The 22,026-nt window shown below is 62.4% G+C and overlaps 2 protein-coding genes across 2 annotated transcripts; one reads left to right on the top strand and one right to left on the bottom strand.

Annotated features, from left to right (window-relative positions):
• Nucleotides 1–9,492: 9,492 nt before the first annotated feature.
• Nucleotides 9,493–14,621, top strand: LOC142365364 (ubiquitin-like modifier-activating enzyme 1). The gene is made up of 6 exons (XM_075446099.1): nt 9,493–9,703; nt 10,392–10,480; nt 10,560–10,652; nt 12,228–12,329; nt 12,963–13,063; nt 14,448–14,621. Exons 1-6 carry the CDS (start codon nt 9,493–9,495, stop codon nt 14,581–14,583), a joined length of 732 nt encoding a protein of 243 aa, XP_075302214.1. The 3' UTR covers nt 14,584–14,621.
• A 592-nt stretch (nt 14,622–15,213) lies between these two features.
• VMA22 (vacuolar ATPase assembly factor VMA22) lies at nt 15,214–20,887 on the bottom strand. Its single transcript, XM_075446113.1, has 8 exons — nt 20,821–20,887; nt 20,684–20,756; nt 19,097–19,208; nt 18,127–18,230; nt 17,524–17,609; nt 16,999–17,118; nt 15,692–16,456; nt 15,214–15,493 (listed from the first exon to the last, which is right to left on the bottom strand). The coding sequence occupies exons 1-8, from the start codon at nt 20,885–20,887 to the stop codon at nt 15,444–15,446; spliced, it is 1,377 nt and encodes a 458-aa protein (XP_075302228.1). The 3' UTR covers nt 15,214–15,443.
• Between the last annotated feature and the right edge of the window lie 1,139 nt (nt 20,888–22,026).

Genomic DNA, 22,026 nt, shown 5'->3' with positions numbered 1-22,026 from the left:
TGCACGGACCCCCTCAGCTACGTTTGAAGTTTGAGGGGGCAAGACAAGCAAGCAGCCCCAGTCTCTGTGCCTCTGTGCGAGCAGTGCCATGGGTAGATGAGGCTGAGCAACAGCTTTCCAGGCTAGCTCTTTCTGCCTGCGAGCTATCTGCAGACGTTCGCATTTCCAGAGCAGGGCTGTTGGAGGCGCCTGTCACAGACCACCTAAGCTACGTTTGAAGTTTGAGGTGGCAAGACAAGCAAGTAGCCCCAGTCTCTGTGCCTCTGTGCGAGCAGTGCCATGGGCAGATGAGGCTGAGCAACAGCTTTCCAGCCTAGCTCTTTCTGCCTGCGAGCTACCTGCAGACGTTCACATTTTGGGAGCAAAGCTGCTGTAGGCGCTCGGCACAGACCCCCTAATCTACGTTTGAAGTTTGAGGGGGCAAGACAAGCAAGCAGCCCCAGTCTCTGTGCCTCTGTGCGAGCAGTGCCATGGGCAGATGAGGCTGAGCAACAGCTTTCCAGGCTAGTTCTTTCTGGCTGCGAGCTATCTGCAGACATTCACATTTTGGGAACAGGGTTGTTGGAGGCCCCCTGCACGGACCCCCAAAGCTACGTTTGAAGTTTGAGGGGGCAAGACACGCAAGCAGCCCCAGTCTCTGTGCCTCTGTGCGAGCAGTGCCATGGGCAGATGAGGCTGAGCAACAGCTTTCCAGGCTAGCTCTTTCTGGCTGCGAGCTATCTGCAGACGTTCGCATTTTCAGAGCTGGGCTGCTGGAGGCCCCCTGCACGGAACCCCAAAGATACGTTTGAAGTTTGAGGGGGCAAGACAAGCAAGCAGCCCCAGTCTCTGTGCCTCTCTGCGAGCAGTGCCATGGGCAGATGAAGCTGAGAACCAGCTTTCCAGGCTAGCTCTTTCTGCCTGCGAGCTATCTGCAGACGTTCGCATTTTGGGAGCAGGGCTGCCAGAGGCACCCGACACGGACCACCTAATTTACGTTTGAAGTTTGAGGTGGCAACACAAGCACGCAGCCCCAGTCTCTGTGCCTCTGTGCGAGCAGTGCCATGGGCAGATGAGGCTGAGCAACAGCTTTCCAGGCTAGCTCCTTCTGCCTGCGAGCTATCTGCAAACGTTCCCATTTTCAGAGCAGGGCTGCTGGACGCCCCCTGCACGGACCCCCACAGCTACGTTTGAAATTTGAGGGGGCAAGACAAGCAAGTAGCCCCAGTCTCTGTGCCTCGGTGCGAGCAGTATCATGATCAGATGAGGCTGAGCAACAGCTTTCCAGGCTAGCTCTTTCTGCCTGCGAGCTATCTGCAGACGTTCGCATTTTGAAAGCAGGGCTGAAGGAGGCGCCTGGCACGGACCACCTAAGATACATTTGAAGTTTGAGGTGGCAACACAAGCAAGCAGCCCCAGTCTCTGTGCCTCTGTGCGAGCAGTGCCATGGGCAGATGAGGCTGAGCAACAGCTTTCCAGGCTAGCTCTTTCTGGCTGCGAGCTATCTGCAGACGTTCGCAGTTTCGGAGCAGGGCTGCCGGAGCCGCCCGGGACGGACCCCCTCAGCTACGTTTGAAGTTTGAGGTGGCAAGACAAGCAAGCAGCCCCAGTCTCTGTGCCTCTGTGCAAGCAGTGCCATGGGCAGATGAGGCTGAGCAACAGCTTTCCAGGCTAGCTCTTTCTGCCTGCGAGCTATCTGCAGACGTTCGCATGTTCGGAGAAGCTCTGCAGGAGGCCCGATGCACGGAACCCCAAAGCTACGTTTGAAGTTTGAGGGGGCAAGACAAGCAAGCAGCCCCAGTCTCTGTGCCTCTGTGCGAGCAGTGCCATGGGCAGATGAGGCTGAGCAACAGCTTTCCAGCCTAGCTCTTTCTGGCTTCGAGCTACCTCCAGACGTTCACATTTTGGGAGCAAAGCTGCTGTAGGCGCTCGGCACAGACCCCCTAATATACATTTGAAGTTTGAGGGGGCAAGACAAGCAAGCAGCCCCAGTCTCTGTGCCTCTGTGCGAGCAGTGCCATGGGCAGATGAGGCTGAGCAACAGCTTTCCAGGCTAGCTCTTTCTGGCTGCGAGCTATCTGCAGACGTTCGCATTTTCAGAGCTGGGCTGCTGGAGGCCCCCTGCACGGAACCCCAAAGATACGTTTGAAGTTTGAGGGGGCAAGACAAGCAAGCAGCCCCAGTCTCTGTGCCTCTCTGCGAGCAGTGCCATGGGCAGATGAAGCTGAGAACCAGCTTTCCAGGCTAGCTCTTTCTGCCTGCGAGCTATCTGCAGACGTTCGCATTTTGGGAGCAGGGCTGCCAGAGGCACCCGACACGGACCACCTAATTTACGTTTGAAGTTTGAGGTGGCAACACAAGCACGCAGCCCCAGTCTCTGTGCCTCTGTGCGAGCAGTGCCATGGGCAGATGAGGCTGAGCAACAGCTTTCCAGGCTAGCTCCTTCTGCCTGCGAGCTATCTGCAAACGTTCCCATTTTCAGAGCAGGGCTGCTGGACGCCCCCTGCACGGACCCCCACAGCTACGTTTGAAATTTGAGGGGGCAAGACAAGCAAGTAGCCCCAGTCTCTGTGCCTCGGTGCGAGCAGTATCATGATCAGATGAGGCTGAGCAACAGCTTTCCAGGCTAGCTCTTTCTGCCTGCGAGCTATCTGCAGACGTTCGCATTTTGAAAGCAGGGCTGAAGGAGGCGCCTGGCACGGACCACCTAAGATACATTTGAAGTTTGAGGTGGCAACACAAGCAAGCAGCCCCAGTCTCTGTGCCTCTGTGCGAGCAGTGCCATGGGCAGATGAGGCTGAGCAACAGCTTTCCAGGCTAGCTCTTTCTGGCTGCGAGCTATCTGCAGACGTTCGCAGTTTCGGAGCAGGGCTGCCGGAGCCGCCCGGGACGGACCCCCTCAGCTACGTTTGAAGTTTGAGGTGGCAAGACAAGCAAGCAGCCCCAGTCTCTGTGCCTCTGTGCAAGCAGTGCCATGGGCAGATGAGGCTGAGCAACAGCTTTCCAGGCTAGCTCTTTCTGCCTGCGAGCTATCTGCAGACGTTCGCATGTTCGGAGAAGCTCTGCAGGAGGCCCGATGCACGGAACCCCAAAGCTACGTTTGAAGTTTGAGGGGGCAAGACAAGCAAGCAGCCCCAGTCTCTGTGCCTCTGTGCGAGCAGTGCCATGGGCAGATGAGGCTGAGCAACAGCTTTCCAGCCTAGCTCTTTCTGGCTTCGAGCTACCTCCAGACGTTCACATTTTGGGAGCAAAGCTGCTGTAGGCGCTCGGCACAGACCCCCTAATATACATTTGAAGTTTGAGGGGGCAAGACAAGCAAGCAGCCCCAGTCTCTGTGCCTCTGTGCGAGCAGTGCCATGGGCAGATGAGGCTGAGCAACAGCTTTCCAGGCTAGCTCTTTCTGCCTGCGAGCTATCTACAGATGTTCGCATTTCCAGAGCAGGGCTGCCGGAGGCCCCCTGCACGGACCCCCTCAGCTACGTTTGAAGTTTAAGGGGGCAAGACAAGCAAGCAGCCCCAGTCTCTGTGCCTCTGTGCGAGCAGTGCCATGGGTAGATGAGGCTGAGCAACAGCTTTCCAGGCTAGCTCTTTCTGCCTGCGAGCTATCTGCAGACGTTCGCATTTCCAGAGCAGGGCTGTTGGAGGCGCCTGTCACAGACCACCTAAGCTACGTTTGAAGTTTGAGGTGGCAAGACAAGCAAGTAGCCCCAGTCTCTGTGCCTCTGTGGAAGTACTGCCATGGGCAGATGAGGCTGAGCAACAGCTTTCCAGGCTAGCTCTTTCTGCCTGCGAGCTATCTGCAGACGTTCGAATTTTCAGAGCTGTGCTGCTGGAGGGCCCCTGCACGGAAACCCAAAGCTACGTTTGAAGTTTGAGGGGGCAACACAAGCAAGCAGCCCCAGTCTCTGTGCCTCTGTGCGAGCAGTGCCATGGGCAGATGAAGCTGAGAACCAGCTTTCCAGGCTAGCTCTTTCTGCCTGCGAGCTATCTGCGGACGTTCGCATTTTGAAAGCAGGGCTGAAGGAGGCGCCCGAAACGGACCACCTAAGATACATTTGAAGTTTGAGGTGGCAACACAAGCAAGCAGCCCCAGTCTCTGTGCCTCTGTGCGAGCAGTGCCATGGGCAGATGAGGCTGAGCAACAGCTTTCCAGCCTAGCTCTTTCTGGCTGCGAGCTATCTGCAGACATTCGCAGTTTCGGAGCAGGGCTGCCGGAGCCGCCCGGCACGGACCCCCTCAGCTACGTTTGAAGTTTGAGGTGGCAAGACACGCAAGCAGCCCCAGTCTCTGTGCCTCTGTGCAAGCAGTGCCATGGGCAGATGAGGCTGAGCAACAGCTTTCCAGCATAGCTCTTTCTGCCTGCGAGCTATCTGCAGACGTTCGCATTTTCGGAGAAGCTCTGCAGGAGGCCCGATGCACGGAACCCCAAAGCTACGTTTGAAGTTTGAGGGGGCAAGACAAGCAAGCAGCCCCAGTCTCTGTGCCTCTCTGCGAGCAGTGCCATGGGCAGATGAGGCTGAGCAACAGCTTTCCAGCCTAGCTCTTTCTGCCTGCGAGCTACCTGCAGACGTTCACATTTTGGGAGCAAAGCTGCTGTAGGCGCTCGGCACAGACCCCCTAATATACGTTTGAAGTTTGAGGGGGCAAGACAAGCAAGCAGCCCCAGTCTCTGTGCCTCTGTGCGAGCAGTGCCATGGGCAGATGAGGCTGAGCAACAGCTTTCCAGCCTAGCTCTTTCTGCCTGCGAGCTATCTGCAGACGTTCACATTTTGGGAACAGGTTTGTTGGAGGCCCCCTGCACGGACCCCCAAAGCTACGTTTGAAGTTTGAGGGGGCAAGACAAGCAAGCAGCCGCAGTCTCTGTGCCTCTGTGCAAGCAGTGCCATGGGCAGATGAGGCTGAGCAACAGCTTTCCAGGCTAGCTCTTTCTGCCTGCGAGCTATCTGCAGACGTTCGCATTTTGGGAGCAGGGCTGCCGGAGGCCCCCTGCACGGACCCCCTCAGCTACGTTTGAAGTTTGAGGGGGCAAGACAAGCAAGCAGCCCCAGTCTCTGTGCCTCTGTGCGAGCAGTGCCATGGGCAGATGAGGCTGAGCAACAGCTTTCCAGGCTAGCTCTTTCTGCCTGCGAGCTATCTGCAGACGTTCACATTTTGGGAGCAGGGCTGCCGGAGGCGCCCGGCACGGACCCCCAAAGCTACATTGGAAGTTTGATGTGGCAAGACAAGCAAGCAGCCCCAGTCTCTGTGCCTCTGTGCGAGCAGTGCCATGGGTAGATGAGGCTGAGCAACAGCTTTCCAGGCTAGCTCTTTCTGCCTGCGAGCTATCTGCAGACGTTCGCATTTTCAGAGCTGGGCTGCTGGAGGCCCCCTGCACGGAACCGCAAAGTTACGTTTGAAGTTTGAGGGGGCAACACAAGCAAGCAGCCCCAGTCTCTGTGCCTCTGTGCGAGCAGTGCCATGGGCAGATGAAGCTGAGAACCAGCTTTCCAGGCTAGCTCTTTCTGCCTGCGAGCTATCTGCAGACGTTCGCATTTTGGGAGCAGGGCTGCCGGAGGCGCCCGACACGGACCACCTAAGTTACGTTTGAAGTTTGAGAGGGCAAGACAAGCAAGCAGCCCCAGTCTCTGTGCCTCTGTGCGAGCAGTGCCATGGGCAGATGAGGCTGAGCAACAGCTTTCCAGGCTAGCTCCTTCTGCCTGCGAGCTATCTGCAAACGTTCCCATTTTCAGAGCAGGGCTGCTGGAGGCCCCCTGCACAGACCCCCACAGCTACGTTTGAAATTTGAGGGGGCAAGACAAGCAAGTAGCCCCAGTCTCTGTGCCTCGGTGCGAGCAGTGTCATGGGCAGATGAGGCTGAGCAACAGCTTTCCAGCCTAGCTCTTTCTGCCTGCGAGCTATCTGCAGACGTTCGCATTTTCGGAGAAGCTCTGCAGGAGGCCCGATGCACGGAACCCCAAAGCTACGTTTGAAGTTTGAGGGGGCAAGACAAGCAAGCAGCCCCAGTCTCTGTGCCTCTGTGCGAGCAGTGCCATGGGCAGATGAGGCTGAGCAACAGCTTTCCAGGCAACCTCTTTCTGGCTTCGAGCTACCTGCAGACGTTCACATTTTGGGAGCAAAGTTGCTGTAGGCGCTCGGCACAGACCCCCTAATCTACGTTTGAAGTTTGAGGGGGCAAGACAAGCAAGCAGCCCCAGTCTCTGTGCCTCTGTGCGAGCAGTGCCATGGGCAGATAAGGCTGAGCAACAGCTTTCCAGGCTAGCTCTTTCTGGCTGCGAGCTATCTGCAGACGTTCACATTTTGGGAACAGGGTTGTTGGAGGCCCCCTGCACGGACCCACAAAGCTACGTTTGAAGTTTGAGGTGGCAAGACAAGCAAGCAGCCCCAGTCTCTGTGCCTCTGTGCGAGCAGTGCCATGGGCAGATGAAGCTGAGAACCAGCTTTCCAGGCTAGCTCTTTCTCCCTGCGAGCTATCTGCAGACGTTCGCATTTTGGGAGCAGGGCTACTGGAGGCGCCCGGCATGGACCACCTAAGATACGTTTGAAGTTTGAGGGGCCAAGACAAGCAAGCAGCCCCAGTCTCTGTGCCTCTGTGCGAGCAGTGCCATGGGCAGATGAGGCTGAGCAACAGCTTTCCAGCCTAGCTCTTTCTGCCTGCGAGCTATCTGCAGACGTTCGCATTTTGGGAGCAGGTCTACTGGAGGCTCCCGGCACGGACCCCCAAAGCTACGTTTGAAGGTTGAGGGGGCAAGACAAGCAAGCAGCCCCAGTCTCTGTGCCTCTGTGCGAGCAGTGCCATGCGTAGATGAGGCTGAGCAACAGCTTTCCAGGCTAGCCCCTTCTGGCTGCCACCTATCTGCAGACGTTCGCAGCTTCGGAGCAGGGCTGCAAGAGGAGTCTGGCAGGTACCCCCCATTCCCAGACTACGTTTGAAGTTTGAGGGGGCAAGACAAGCAAGCAGCTCCACTCTGTGGCTCTGTGCGAGCAGTGTCATGTGCAGATGAGGCTGAGCAACAGCTTTCCAGGCTAGCCCCTTCTGGCTGCCACCTATCTGCAGACGTTCGCATCTTCGGAGCAGGGCTGCAAGGGGAGTCTGGCAGGCACCCCCCATTCCCAAGCTACGTTTGAACTTTGAGGTGGCAAGTGAAGCAAGCAGCTCCAGTCTCTGTGGCTCTGTACGAGTAGTGTCATGTGCAGATGAGGCTGAGCAAGAGCTTTCCAGGCTAGCTCTTTCTGCCTGCGAGCTATCTGCAAACGTTCGCATTTTCGGAGACACTCTGCAGGAGGCCCGATGCACGGAACCCCAAAGCTACGTTTGAAGTTTGAGGGGGCAAGACAAGCAAGCAGCCCCAGTCTCTGTGCCTCTGTGCGAGCAGTGCCATGGGCAGATGAGGCTGAGCAACAGCTTTCCAGCCTAGCTCTTTCTGGCTTTGAACTACCTGCAGACGTTCACATTTTGGGAGCAAAGCTGCTGTAGGCGCTCAGCACAGACCCCCAAATATACGTTTGAAGTTTGAGGGGGCAAGACAAGCAAGCAGCCCCAGTCTCTGTGCCTCTCTGCGAGCAGTGCCATGGGCAGATGAGGCTGAGCAACAGCTTTCCAGGCTAGCTCTTTCTGCCTGCGAGCTATCTGCAGACGTTCGCTTTTTCGGAGAAGCTCTGCAGGAGGCCCGATGCACAGAACCCCAAAGCTACGTTTGAAGTTTGAGGGGGCAAGACAAGCAAGCAGCCCCAGTCTCTGTGCCTCTGTGCGAGCAGTGCCATGGGCAGATGAGGCTGAGCAACAGCTTTCCAGCCTAGCTCTTTCTGGCTTTGAGCTACCTGCAGACGTTCACATTTTGGGAGCAAAGCTGCTGTAGGCGCTCAGCACAGACCCCCTAATCTACGTTTGAAGTTTGAGGGGGCAAGACAAGCAAGCAGCCCCAGTCTCTGTGCCTCTGTGCGAGCAGTGCCATGGGCAGATGAGGCTGAGCAACAGCTTTCCAGCCTAGCTCTTTCTGCCTGCGAGCTACCTGCAGACGTTCACATTTTGGGAGCAAAGCTGCTGTAGGCGCTCAGCACAGACCCCCTAATCTACGTTTGAAGTTTGAGGGGGCAAGACAAGCAAGCAGCCCCAGTCTCTGTGCCTCTGTGCGAGCAGTGCCATGGGCAGATGAGGCTGAGCAACAGCTTTCCAGGCTAGCTCTTTCTGCCTGCGAGCTATCTGCAGACGTTCGCATTTTCGGAGCAGGGCTGCCGGAGGCGCCCGACACAGACCCCCTCAGCTACGTTGGAAGTTTGAGGGGGCAAGACAAGCAAGCAGCCCCAGTCTCTGTGCCTCTGTGCGAGCAGTGCCATGGGCAGATGAGGCTGAGCAACAGCTTTCCAGGCTAGCTCTTTCTGCCTGCGAGCTATCTGCAGACGTCCGCATTTTGGGAGCAGGGCTACTGGAGGCGCCCGGCATGGACCACCTAATCTACGTTTGAAGTTTGAGGGGGCAAGACAAGCAAGCAGCCCCAGTCTCTGTGCCTCTGTGCGAGCAGTGCCATGGGCAGATGAGGCTGAGCAACAGCTTTCCAGGCTAGCTCTTTCTGCCTGCGTTCTATCTGCAAACGTTCCCATTTTCAGAGCAGGGCTGCTGGAGGCCCCCTGCACGGACCCCCACAGCTACGTTTGAAATTTGAGGGGGCAAGACAAGCAAGTAGCCCCAGTCTCTGTGCCTCTGTGCGAGCAGTGCCATGGGCAGGTGAGGCTGAGCAACAGCTTTCCAGGCTAGCTCTTTCTGCCTGCGAGCTATCTGCAGACGTTCGCATTTTCAGAGCAGGTCTGCCGGAGCCGCCCGCCACTGAACTCAAAAGATAAGTTTGAAATTTAAGGTGTCAAGACAAGCAAGCAGCCCCAGTCTCTGTGCCTCTCTGTGAGCAGTGCCATGGGCAGATGAGGCTGAGCAACAGCTTTCCAGGCTAGCTCTTTCTGCCTGCGAGCTATCTGCAGACTTTTGCATTTTCGGAGCAGGGCTGCTGGAGGCGCCCGTCACACACCACCTAAGCTACGTTTGAAGTTTGAGGGGGCAAGACAAGCAAGCAGCCCCAGTCTCTGTGCCTCTGTGCGAGCAGTGCCATGGGCAGATGAGGCTGAGCAAGAGCTTTTCCCCCTTGGGTGCCATCCTATCCCCTTTGTGTGCCCTTGATCCGCTTGGGTGCCATCTCACCACCCTTGGGTGCCATCCATGACCCTTGGGTGCCACCCTTCATCTTTGGGTGCCATCCCATGACCCTTGGGTGCCATTGATGATCTTTGGGTGCTATCTCATTACCCTTGGCTGCTGTCACTTGGCCTTTGGGTGCCATCCCATGACCCTAGGGAGGCATCTCAGCACCCTTGGGTGCCATCTCCCCACCCTTGGGTGCCGTCCATCCCCCTCCATCACCCTTCCATCCCCAATGGGAGCCCTCCATCTCCTCCGGGTGCAGTCCCTCCCCCACCTTCCCCCTCACCCCACCCCCTCCACCCATGGGTGCCCCCCCCCCAACACCCATGGGTGCCCCCGACCCGCAGCCCCTCCACCTGGACTACGTGATGGCGGCCTCCAACCTCTTCGCCCAGAGCTACGGCATCGAGGGCTCGCGGGAGCGGGGGCCGGTGGCCAAGCTCCTGCTCCACGTCCGCGTCCCCCCCTTCGCCCCCAAGGCCGGAGTCCGCATCCACGTCTCCGACCAGGAGCTGCAGAGCGCCGCCGTCACCCTCGGTAGGGGTGGGGGGCACCCATGGGTGCTGGGAGGCACCTACGGGTGGGATTGGGTTGGGAGATGGAACAACCAGGGGGGTCTGGGGGGCACCCGTGGGGGTTGGAGGCACCTAGATGGTCTGGAGAACCATATCAGATGTGGGGTAGGAGCACCTATGGGTGGTGGTGGGATGGAGGTATGGGTGGGGGGCACCCATGGGTGCTGGGGAGCTCCTAGGGATGGGGGTTGAGGTGGGAGTTGGGGCAACCAGGGGGGTTTGGGGGGCACCATGGGGGTTGGGGGGCACCTGTGGGGGTTGAAGACACTTACATGGTCTGGAGGAACGTGGTAAGTGTGGGGTAGGAGCACCCATGGGTGGTGGTGGGATGGAGGTATGGGTGGGGGGCACCCATGGGTGGTGGTGGGATGGAGCTATGGGTGGGGGGCACCCATGGGTGCTGGGGGGCACCTAGGGGTGGTGGTTGAGGTGGGAGTTGGGGCAACCATGGGGGTTGGGGGGCACCCATGGGGGTTGGGGGGCACCTGTGGGGGTTGGATGTCCTTTGGTGGTCTGGAGAACCATATCAGATGCAGGGTAGGAGCACCCATGGGTGCTGGTGGATGGAGCTATGGGCCAGGGGCACCCATGGGTGCTGGTGGGGTGGGGGTATGGGTGGGGGGCACCCATGGGCGCCCCTCCCCCCACAGACGACGGGCGCCTGGAGGAGCTGAAGGCCTCGCTGCCCAGCTCCGAGAAGCTGCCGGGCTTCCGCATGTTCCCCATCGACTTCGAGAAGGTGGGTGCCGCCCCCACCCCCCCTCCCCCACCCATGGGTGCCCCCCACCCATGGGTGCCCCCGTCCCTCACCCACCCAGGACGATGACACCAACTTCCACATGGACTTCATCGTCGTCACCTCCAACCTGCGGGCCGAGAACTACGACATCCCCCCGGCCGACCGCCACAAGGTGGGCGCTGGGGGGGACCCATGGGTGCTGGGGGGGTCCTATGGGTGCTATAGGGGGTCCTGGTGCGGTCCTATGGGTGCTATGGGGGTCCTGCGGGTGCTGGGGGGGGTCCTAGGGGTGCTATGGGACATTATTGGGGGTCTTAAGGGGGGTTATGGGTGCTGGGGGGCACCCATGGGTGCTGAGGGGGTCATATGGGTGCTGTAGGGGGTCCTAGGGGGGTTCTAGGGGTGCTATGGGGGTCCTGTGGGTGCTGGGAGGGGTCCTGTGAGTGCTATGGGGGGTCTTAAGGGGGGTCCTAGGGGTGCTATGGGGGTCCTGTGGGTGCTGGGGGGGTCCTGTAGGTTCTATAGGGCATTGTAGAGTACATATAGGGTCTATAGGGCACATGTAGGGTCTATAGGGCACATATGGAGTCTGTAGGGTACCTATAGCACCTATAGGGCACGTATGGGTCCTATGGGGACCTATAGGGCTGTAGGGACCTATAGGGCTCTGGGGACATATAGAATTGCAGGGACATATGGGGGTCTGCGGACCTATGGGGTCTGGGGACATATGGGGTCTATAGGGACCTCTAGGGCTGTAGGGACTTATAGGGCTCTGGGGACACATAGAGGTGCAGGGACATATGGGGCTCTGGGGACCTATGGGGCTGTGGGGCACTTATAGGGCTGTGGGGCACATATAGGGCCTATAGGGACATATAGAGCTGTAGGGATCTATAGGGTCCTGGGGACATATAGGGCTCTGGGGACCTATGGGGGTCTGGGGACCTATGGGGGTCTGGGGACATATGGGGGTTCGGGAACATATGGGGCTCTGGGGCCCTATAGGGCTGTAGGAACATATAGAGGTCAGGGGACATATAGAGGTGCAGGGACCTATAGGGCGCTGAGGACATATGGGGGTCCAGGTACATATGGGGCCTATAGGGACCTATAGAGCTGTGGGGCACCTATAGGGCTATAGAAACATATAGGGGTCTGGGGACCTATAGGGCTGTAGGGACCTATGGGGGTCCGGGAGCATATGGGGCTCTGGGGACATATAGAGGTGCAGGGACCTATAGGGTTCTGGGGACCTGTGGGGCTCTGGGGACATATGGGGGTCTGGGGACCTATAGGGGTCTGGGGACCTGTGGGGCTCTGGGGACCTGTGGGGCTGTGGGGCACCTATAGGGGTCTGGGGACCTGTGGGGCTCTGGGGACCTATAGGGCCGTAGGAACCTATGGCCTCAAAGGGGTTGTGGTTGGGTTGGCGTTGGGTTGGCGTGGGGTTGGCGTTGGGTTTTGGAGGTGGGATGGGGTCTTGGGGGGGTTGGGGGGCTGCCCAAGGCTCACTGCCCCATAGAGCCCAGCCCCATAGCACGATGGGGCACCCTATAGATGCCCCAAGTCACCCCATGGTCCTTCTGACCCCCAATCGTGCCCCACCCAAGTCCTTGCGCCCAACCGTGGCTGCGTCTCCGTGGGTCCCACCACCTCGCCGTGGGTCCCACCACCTCGCCGTGGGTCCAAGCCCCCCGCCGTGGGTCTGACCCCGCCCCGCCGTGGGTCTGCCCCTTTTCCCCAGTACTACGAGGTGGAGTGGACACTGTGGGACCGGTTCGAGGTGCAGGGCCTGCAGCCCGGCGGGCAGGAGATGACCTTGCGCCAGTTCCTCGCCTACTTCAAGGTACTGGGAGCACTGGGAGGGACTGGGGGGGACTGGAAGGGGGGCGGGGTCCAGGGGGCGGAATGGGACGGGGCTGGGGGGCACGTGGGCCCCACACGACATCCCCGTGTGCCCCCAAAAGGACCCCAACTCAGAGGGGACACGCCAGAGGGAAGCTGGGGGAGATGTGGCCACCATGGTGGCTGGTGTCCCCGAAGCCGTGGGGCGCTGTGGGTCGTGGTGGGGCACCCCTGGGTGCTCTGTGCCCCACACGAGGTCTCAGTGTCCCACCCAACGTCCCCGTGTCCCCCCAAGAGGACCCCAACTCAGAGAAGACACCCCAGAGTGAAGCGGGGGAGATGTGGCCACCACGGTGGCTGGTGTCCCCGAAGCCGTGGGGCGCTGTGGGTCGTGGTGGGGCACCCCTGGGTGCTCTGTGCCCCACACGAGGTCTCAGTGTCCCACCCAATGTCCCCGTGTGCCCCCAAAAGGACTCCAACTCAGAGGGGACACCCCAGAGGGAAGCTGGGGAAGATGTGGCCACCACAGTGGCCGGTGCCCCCAAAACCATGGGGCACCGTGGGTGGCGGTGGGGCACCCTTGGGTGTCCTGCGCCCCACCCAACATCCCCGCCCTGTCCCCTCCCCCCCCCAGAAGGAGCACCGGCTGGAGATCACGATGCTGTCGCAGGGCGTCTCCATGCTCTACTCCTTCTTCATGCCGGCCGCCAAGCTGCGGGAGCGCCACGACCAACCGTAGGGACCCGGGGGGGGGGAGGGGCGTGCCCATGGGTGGGGGGTGGGGGGCACATCCCATGGGTGGGGTCCTGGGGGGTGGGGGGGTGGGTGTTGGCCATGTCCCCATCCCTGTAGGGTGATGGTCACCATGGTTGAGGCCACCATGGGTGGTCACCATGATGCCACCCAGCGTCCCCATCACCCGAGGGTGACAGTCTCTGGGGTTGAGGCCACCATGGGTGGTCACCATGATGCCACCCCATAGCCACATCCCCATAGAGTGACCGTCCCCATGGTTGAAGCCACCGTGGATGGTCACCATGGGCTGATGTCACCCTATGGGGATAGGGACATGGCCATGGGGTGACAGTCCCTGTGGTTGAGGCCACCATGGATGGTCACCATGGGTTGATGTCACCCCATGGCCACATCCCTGGCCCCATAGGGTGACAAGCTCCATGGTTGAAGCCACCATGGATGGTCACCATGATGCCACCCTATAGGCACGTCCCCGTAGGGTGACAATCCCCATGGTTGAGACCACCATGGATGGTCACCATGGGCTGATGTCACCCCATGGTTGTGGCCCCATCACTATAGGGTGACAATCTCCATGGTTGAAACCACCACACGTGGCCACCATGATGCCACCCCACTTCCTCATCCCCACGTCCCCATCCCCATAGAGTGATGGTCACCATGGCTGAGGCCACCATGGGTGGTCACCATGGGCTGATGTCACCCCATGGCCACGTCCCCATCCCAGTAGGATGACAGGGCTATGGCTGAGGCCACCATGAGTGGCCACCATAATGCCACTTCGTGTCCCCATCCCCGCAGGGTGACAATCTCCATGGTTGAGACCACCATGGATGGCCACCATGATGCCACCCAACGTCCTCATCACCATAGAGTGATGGTCACCACGGTTGAAGCCACAATGGATGGTCACCATGATGCCACTCGACATCCCCATCCCCATAGGGTGAAAATGTCCATGGTTGAAGCCACCATGGATGGCTACCATGATGCCACCTCGTGTCCATGGCCCCATAGGGTGACAGTCACCATGGTTGAAACCACCATAGGTGGTCACCATGATGCCACCCAATGTCCCCATCCCCATAGGGTGACAACGTCCATGGTTGAAGCCACCACGGATGGTCACCATGATGCCACCTCATGTCCTCATCCCCACAGGGTGAAGGTCACCATGGCTGAGGCCACCATGGATGGTCACCATGGGCTGATGCCTCCCCATAGCCACGTCCCCATCCCCATAGGGTGATGGTCACCGTAGTTGGGGTCACCATGGGTGGTCACCGCGCCCGCCGGGTGACAGCGGGGTGGGCGAGGCCCCCACGGGCGGTGCCCCCGGGCTGATGTCCCCTGGTGTCCCCAGGATGACGGAGATCGTGGCGCGCGTCCCCAAGAAGAAGCTGGGCCGCCACGTCAAGGCCCTCATCTTCGAGCTCTGCTGCAACGACGACACCGACGCCGACATCGAGGTCCCCTACGTCCGCTACACCATCCGCTAGCCCCGCCCCCGGGGGGCGGGGCCCCACCCGGGCACGCCCCTCCCTGCCTGGCCACACCCCCCCCGCCCGGGCACGCCCCCCCGGCGAGCCCCGCCCTGTGTTGTCTCCCCTCCCCCGCCCCCAACACGGTTCCTCTCGTTGTTGTTGTGTCGTGGCCCCGCCCCCGAGGAAGGGAGGGCGGGGCTTGGGGGGGAGGGGCGCGAGGGGCTCCGCCCAATAAATCTAGATGTTGGCAGAAGGTGGGCGGAGTCCCATGCGCTGCTGGGGGGGCGGAGTCAGGGGGCAGGGGGGGCATGTGGGACTCTGTGGGGAGGAGCGGGGGCGGGGCCAAGCGGCTGTGGGTGGGGCCAGACATGACAGATGGGCTGGGGGTGGGGCCTGAAGGCTGTGGGCGGAGCCAGACATCACAGATGGGCTGGGGGTGGGGTCTGCAGGCTGTGGGCGGGGCCAGACATGACAGATGGGATGTGGGCGGGGCCAGACATGACAGGTGGGTTGGGGGCGTGGCCTTCAGGCTGTGGGCGGGGCTTAAGCATGTCAGGCCTCACTGGAGGCCAGGCAGCACGAGTAGGCGGAGCTTCAGGGTAACCCCGCCCCCGGGTCCCGCCCCTCAGGTCAGGGGTGCTGTGGTGTCATCAGCGGCGGGCACCGCCCCTTTATTCAAGCTCCTCCCCCCGGGGGTCAAAGGGCAGCAGCTGGGGTCAGAGGTCACAGTGCTGGGGGGGAGGGGCAGCCAGGCGACCTCCCGGTGACCCCAAGATGGCGGCCGGCGACAGAGGGAGACGCGGCGGCGACGGCAGCGCCTTTATTGGGGGAGGGGCCAGCGCAGGCAGCGGTGGGCGGGGCTTCTGCAGGCGGCGTCACGCGGGGTCACGCGGGGTCGCCGTGTCACCGGGCGGCATGACGTCACCTGGGGTCATGGGGTCACATGAGGTCACGGGGTCACCTGAGGTCATGGTGTCACTGGGGCTTGTGGTGTCACCCGAGGTCATGGTGTCCCCCAGGGTCGCGGTGTCACATGGGGTCACGGGGTCACTCGGGGTCACGGTGTCACCCGAGGTCACGGGGTCACCTGGGGTCATGATGTCACCCAGGATTATGGTGTCACCTGAGGCCGCGGTGTCACCCAAGGTCGTGGTGTCCCCCTGGCTCTTGGTGTCACCCGAGGTTGTGGTGTCACCCGAGGTCACGGTGTCACCTGGGCTCGTGGTGTCACCCGAGGTCACGGTGTCAACGGGGGCCGGGCTGTCACCTGAGGTGACAGTGTCATACAGGGTCATGATGTCACCTGGGCTCACCGGGTCACCCGAGGTCGCAGTGTCACCTGGGGTCACGGTGTCCCTGAGAGTCACGATGTCACCAGAGGTCCCGCTGTCCCCCAGGGTCGTGGTGTCACTCAGGGTCTCGATGTCACCCGAGGTCATGATGTCCCCTGGGGCCGCGGTGTCACCTGGGGTCATGATGTCACTCGGGGTCACCGTGTCACCCAGGGTCAAGGTGTCACCTGAGGTGACGGTGTCACGTGAGGTGGCAGTGTCTCCTGGGGTCATGGTGTCCCTGTGGCTCTTGGTGTCACTCAGGGTCGCGGTGTCACCAGAGGTCACGATGTCACCAGGGGTCACGATGTCCCTGGAGATCACGATGTCCCCCGAGGTCGCGGTGTCCCCGGGGGTCACGGTGTCCCCAGACGTCACAATGTCACCAGGGGTCACGATGTCCCCAGACGTCACGGTGTCCCCGGGGGTCGCGGTGTCCCCGGGGGTGGCGGTGTCACCAGGGGTCCCCCCGCCCGTCCCCCGCAGCTCCCGGTACCGAGCCGTCGCCTCCAGCACGGCGCCCTGCAGCCCCGCCAGCTCCACCGCCAGCGACACGCCTGGGGGCGGGGCCAGAGGGCAGGGGGCGGGGTCAGAGGGAAGGGGGCGGGGTCACCGGGCAGGGGGCAGGGCCAGAGGACAGGGGGCGGGGTCACCGGGCAGGGGGAGGGGCCCCACTTTGGAGGTGACAAAAGGGAGGGGGTGACAGAGGGTCGTGACCTTTGGGGCCCTCCAAGTTCTTCCCCCCCCCCCCCCAATTTAGGGACCCCCCCAACTCCTTGAGGACCCCCCCGGGTTTTGGGGATCCCCCCAGGTCTTGGGGACCCCCCCTTGATTTAGGGACCCCCCCCCCCAAGTCCTTGAGGACCCCTCCCGGGTTTTGAGGACCTCCCTGGGTTTTGGGGACCCCCCCAAGTTCTTGCGGACCCCCTCTCTAAGTTCCCCACCACCACCCCCCCGATTTAGGGACCCTCCCCAAGTCCTTGAGGACCCCCCCCCCGGGTTTTGGGGACCACACAAGGTTTGGGGAACACCCCCCAGGATTTTGACACCCTCCCCCCGTGTTTTGGGGACCCCCCCTGTTTTGGGGACCCCCCCTCACCGCGGACGAAGCTGGCCTGGGCCTGCCGCAGGCTGGGGGGCAGCAGGACCCCGAACCAGCTCAGGGGGTCGGGGGGGGGCCGGGGGGGGTGGGGGGCGGGGCCCCGGCGCTGCCGCAGACCTGGGGGGGGGGGGAGGGGGGGCCAAAGGTCAGGGACCCCCCCCCGAAATAACTGGGGAGACCCCCAGCACCCCAACCCTCCCCTCAGCACCCACTGCCCCGACCGGACACTCCCAGCACCCCAAATCCCTCCCAGCACCCCTGGGACCCCCCCAATCCCCCCCCAGCAACCCTGGGACCCCCCCCCAGCACCACAAATCCCCCCCAGCACCCCCAGCACCCATTGGGGACCCCCCCAGCACCCGAGTTCCCCCCCAATGCCCCCCCCAGCACCCCTGGGACCCCCCCCAGACCCCCAAATCCCCCCCCCAGCACCCATAGGGACCCCCCCCAGACCCCCAAATCCCCCCCAGCCCCCCCAGTTCCCCCCCAGCACCCCTGGGGAGCCCCCCCCGCCCCGGTTACCGTCACCTTCCCCCGGCGGGGGCTCCTGGGGGTCCCCCCCCGTGGCCAGCACCTCCTCGAAGCGGGGGGGCTCCCCCTCCTCCTGCCTGGGGGGGACACACACACGGGTGTCACCTCCCCGTGGGGACACCCCTGTGCCCCCTCCCTTCCCCCCCCCACAATTGGGGACATCGGGGTCACCCCCCACCCCCACGTCCCCCCAATGTCCCTCCCGTGTGTGCCCCCCCCCAATGTCCACCCCCACGTCCCCCCCACCCCCCTGGGGACATTGGGGTCATCCCCCACCCCCCCAATGTCCCCCCTGTGTGTCCCCACCCCCAATGTCCCCCCCTCAGTGTCCCTGTCCCCTTGTCACCCCCCCCACATCCCTGCCACCTCCCTGGTGTCCCCCCCAGTGTCCCTGTCCCCATGTCACCCCCCCCATGTCCCCATGTGCCCCCCCCGTGTCCCCCTATCCCCCTGGTGACCCCCCAGTGTCCCTGTCCCCATGTCCCCCCCCCCCATGTTCCCCCCCCATGTCCCCGTGTCACCCCCCCATGTCCCCGGGTCCCCCCCCTCATGTCCCCCCACCCCCCTGGTGTGTCCCCCCGTGCCCCCCCCCACCTGAAGGTGACGGTGACGCGGGGGGACCCGCTGGCCCCGTACTGCAGGGCCGAGACGCGGGGGCAGCCCAGGCAGTAGCGGGCCTGCGCCAGGCCCAGCCAGCCCTGGGGAGAGGGGGCGGGGTCAGGGGGCGGGGCCACGGGGGGGGCGGGGCCACGGAGGGGCGGGGTCAGGGGCGGGGTCACAGGTGGCGGGGGCGTGGGGACATGGGTCAGGGCGTGCTGCAGGCCTGGGCGTGTCCCTGGGGTGGGGGGCGTGTCCCCGGGGCAGGGGGCGTGTCCTCAGGGGGGCGTGTCCTCAGGGAGGGGGCGTGTCCCGGGGGGCGAGTCCTCAGGGAGGGGGCGTGTCCCCGGGGGGCGTGTCCTCAGAGCATGTCCTCAGAGCCAGGGACATGTCTTCAGGGCAGGGGGCGTGTCCTCAGGGGGCGTGTCCTCAAGGGGGCGTGTCCTCAAGGGGGCGTGTCCTCAAGGAGGGGGCGTGTCCTCAGGGCATATCCTCAGAGCCAGGCACATGTCTTCAGGGCAGGGGGCGTGTCCCCAGGGCAGGGGGCGTGTCCCTGAGCCTGTCCCTGGGGCAGTGGGTGTGTCCCTGGGGTTGGGGGTGTGTCCCTGGGTGGGGGGTGTGTCCTCAGGGTGGGGGGGCGTGTCCTCAGGACGAGGGGGCGTGTCCCATGGGTGGGGGGCGTGTCCCTGAGCCTGTCCCCGGGGCAGGGGGCGTGTCCTCAGGGTGGAGGGGGCGTGCCCACAGGCCAGGGGGTGTGCCCCTGGGGTGAGGGGCGTGTCCAGGGGGCATATCCCTGGGGCGGGGGGTGTATCCTGGGCAGGGGGCGTGTCCTCAGGGCAGGGGCGTGTCCTCAGGGTGGAGGGGGCGTGCCCCCGGGGTGGGGGGGCGTGTCGGGGGCGTGTCCCCCGGGGCGTGGCGGGGGCGTGGCGGGGGCGTGGCGGGGGCGTGGCGGGGGCGTGTCCCCCACCTGGCGCAGCAGCTCCCCCAGGTGGCGCCGCCGCTCCTCCAGCGCCTCCAGCGCCCCAGCAGGTCCAGGGCGGCCTCGTCCAGCGCCGCCCCCAGCGCTGGGGGGGGGGGCCCTATAGACACACACAGAGCCCTATAGAGACCCTATAGGGACAGACGGACCCCCGTGGGGACGGACAGACCCCTGTGGGGACCCTATAGAGACCGACAAAGCCCTATAGAGACCCTACAGAGATACACAGATCCCCATAGAGACACACGGATCCCTATAGGCACCCTATAGAGACACACGGATCCCTGTGGGGACCCTATAGAAACAGACGGACACCTGTAGGGACAGACAAACCCCTGTGGGGACCCTATGGAGACAGACGGACCCCTATGGGGACGGACAGACCCCTGTGGGGATCCTATGGAGACACAGAGACTCCTATAGAGACACACGGACCCCTATAGAGACCCTATAGACACACATGGATCCCTGTGGGGACCCTATAGAAACAGACGGACACCTGTGGGGACAGACGGACCCCTGTGGGGACCCTATAGAGACGGACGGACCCCTATGGGGACGGACAGACCCCTGTGGGGATCCTATGGAGACACAGAGACCCCTATAGAGACACACAGACCCCTATAGAGATCCTATAGACACAGACAGACCCCTGTGGGGACAGACAAACCCCCATGGGGGACCCTATAGAGACAGACAGACCCCTATAAAGACACACAGACCCCTATAGGAGCCCTATAAAAACACACAGACGGTTATAGGGACCCTATAGAGACACACAGACTTGTATAGAGACAGACAGATCCCTATAGAAACAGACTGATCTCTATAGAGATCCTATAGAGACAGACTGACTCCTACAGAGACAGACCCCTATAGAGACTCTACAGAGACGGTATAGAGACAGACTGATCCCTATAGAGACAGACTGACCCCTATAAAGACCCTATACAGACAGACTGACCCCTATAGTGACAGATTAACACTTATAGAGACAAACAGATCCCTATAGAGACAGACAGAGCCCTATAGGGACCCTATAGAGACAGACTAACCCCTATAGAAACAGACTGACCCATATGGAGACAGATAAACCCCTATAAAAACCCTATAGAGACAAACTGATCCCTATAGGGAGCCTATAGAGACAGACTAACCCCCATAGAGACAGACAGACCCCTATAGAGACCCTATAGAGACGCTATAGAGACAGACTGATCCCTATAGAGACAGACTGACCCCTATAAAGACCCTATAGAGACAGACTGACCCCTATAGGGACAGACTGACTCCTATAGAGATGCTATAGAGACAGACTGACGCTTATAGAGACAAACAGATCCCTATAGAGACAGAGAGAGCCCTATAGGGACCCTATAGAGACAAGCACCCTGCGGGACAGACAAACCCCTATGAGACCCTACATAACAACCCCCTATAACTCCCCCCTCCCCCAGCAGCCCAGCTATAGGGGACCGGACACAACACCGCCCCCCCCCCCAAACACCCCCGCTATAGGCGACCCTACACAACACACACACCACACCCCCCCCCCGCCTCAGGCCCCTCACCGACCCTCCATCGCCGCCAGCACCCGGCCCGCCCGCCGGCCTCACGCCGCGCCGCCGCCTCCGCCAATCGCCGCCGCCTCCGCCGCGCCTCCGCCAATCAGCGCGGGAGGCGGGGCCTCGGCTGAGGGCTGGCGGAGCGGCCGGCGGAAGCCGCCTCGGCCGCCATCTTGGGTGAGGGCGTCGGCGGCGCCCTCTTCCGCATCGCCATCTTGGAGGCGCGCCCCGCCCCTTCCGGCAGCACCGGGCGCTCCATTGGCGTGTTCCCCTCCCCCGCCCGGCCAATCGGCGGCGGCGGCGTTGGGAGGTGCCGGCGTGTGGAGAGCGGCGGGGAGCGGAGGAGCTGCCACCATGGTAAGGCCCGGGGGGGGTGGGGAGGGGCCCTCAGGGTTCTTCCTGGGTCACCTCGTGCACCACGTGACCCCCCCAGTGTCCCCACGTGTCCCCATGTCCCCACGGTCCCCTGCCAGTGTCCCTCTGTCTCTCCATGATCCCCGTGTCCCTATGCCCCCCCACGTCCCCCCAGTGCCCCCATGTCCCCCCCAGTGTCCCTATGACCCCCCAGTGCCTCCACGACCCCCCCAGTGTCTCCATGACCCCCCCCAGTGTCCCTATGACCCCCCCAGTGTCCCCATGTCCCTTATGTCCCCCCCAGTGTCCCCATGCCCCCCAGTGCCTCCACGACCCCCCCAGTGTCCCCATGACCCCCCCCAGTGTCCCATGACCCCCCAGTGTCCCCATGTCCTTTCATGTCCCCCCCAGTGTCTCCACGACCCCCCCAGTGTCTCCACGTCCCCCCCAGACGTCCCCATGTCCCCCCAGTGTCCCTATGCCTCCCCCAAGACCCCCCCATGTCCCCTCATGCCCCCCAGTGTCCCCATGTCACCCCACGTGTCCCTGTGCCCCCCCCACGTCCCCCCCCAGTGTCCCCATGCCCCCCCAGGGCACTCCTGTCCCCCCGTGCCCCCCCAGAGTCCCCATTCCCCCCCGCCACCGCCCCCAGACACCCCCCCCCAGGGTGCCCCCCATACCCCCCGTGACGTCACCGTGCCCCCCCGTGACGTCACGGCGCGGCCCCAGCTGCGCCGCCAGGCCCGGAGCGCCGCGAGTACCTGCAGCGCCGGGCGCAGGAGGAGCAGCTGCGGCGGCAGCAGGACAAGAAGGAGCGGCTGCAGCGGGCGCTGGATGGTGGGGGGCCGGGGGGGCCTGGGGGGGGGGTGTGGGGGGGCAGTGAGAGGGTTGGGGGGGCAAGGAGGAGGTTGGGGGGGGGATTGAGGGGGTTTGGGGGGGGATTGAGGGGGTTTGGGGGGATTGAGAGGGTTTGGGGGGGGATTGAGGGGGTTTGGGGGA

The sequence above is a fragment of the Opisthocomus hoazin genome, chromosome 38, assembly GCF_030867145.1.
Source record: "Opisthocomus hoazin isolate bOpiHoa1 chromosome 38, bOpiHoa1.hap1, whole genome shotgun sequence".
Classification (NCBI taxonomy): domain Eukaryota; kingdom Metazoa; phylum Chordata; class Aves; order Opisthocomiformes; family Opisthocomidae; genus Opisthocomus; species Opisthocomus hoazin.
This window is presented reverse-complemented; position numbering and strand designations above follow the sequence as displayed.

Bases quoted from the DNA above. Each gene is read 5' to 3' on its own strand.
- LOC142365364 (XM_075446099.1), top strand. From the start codon at position 9,493: ATGGGTGCCCCCGACCCGCAGCCCCTCCACCTGGACTACGTGATGGCG. The intron at 10,653-12,227 runs GTGGGCGCTGGG...CCTTTTCCCCAG, and splicing joins CCCCGGCCGACCGCCACAAG to TACTACGAGGTGGAGTGGAC. The intron at 12,330-12,962 runs GTACTGGGAGCA...TCCCCCCCCCAG, and splicing joins AGTTCCTCGCCTACTTCAAG to AAGGAGCACCGGCTGGAGAT.
- VMA22 (XM_075446113.1), bottom strand. From the start codon at position 20,887: ATGGCGATGCGGAAGAGGGCGCCGCCGACGCCCTCACCCAAGATGGCG. The intron at 18,231-19,096 runs GTGGGGGACACG...CCCTCTCCCCAG, and splicing joins TGGGGGAGCTGCTGCGCCAG to GGCTGGCTGGGCCTGGCGCA. The intron at 15,494-15,691 runs GTGACACCATAA...CCATGACCCCAG, and splicing joins GGGTGACACCGCGGCCTCAG to GTGACGTCATGCCGCCCGGT.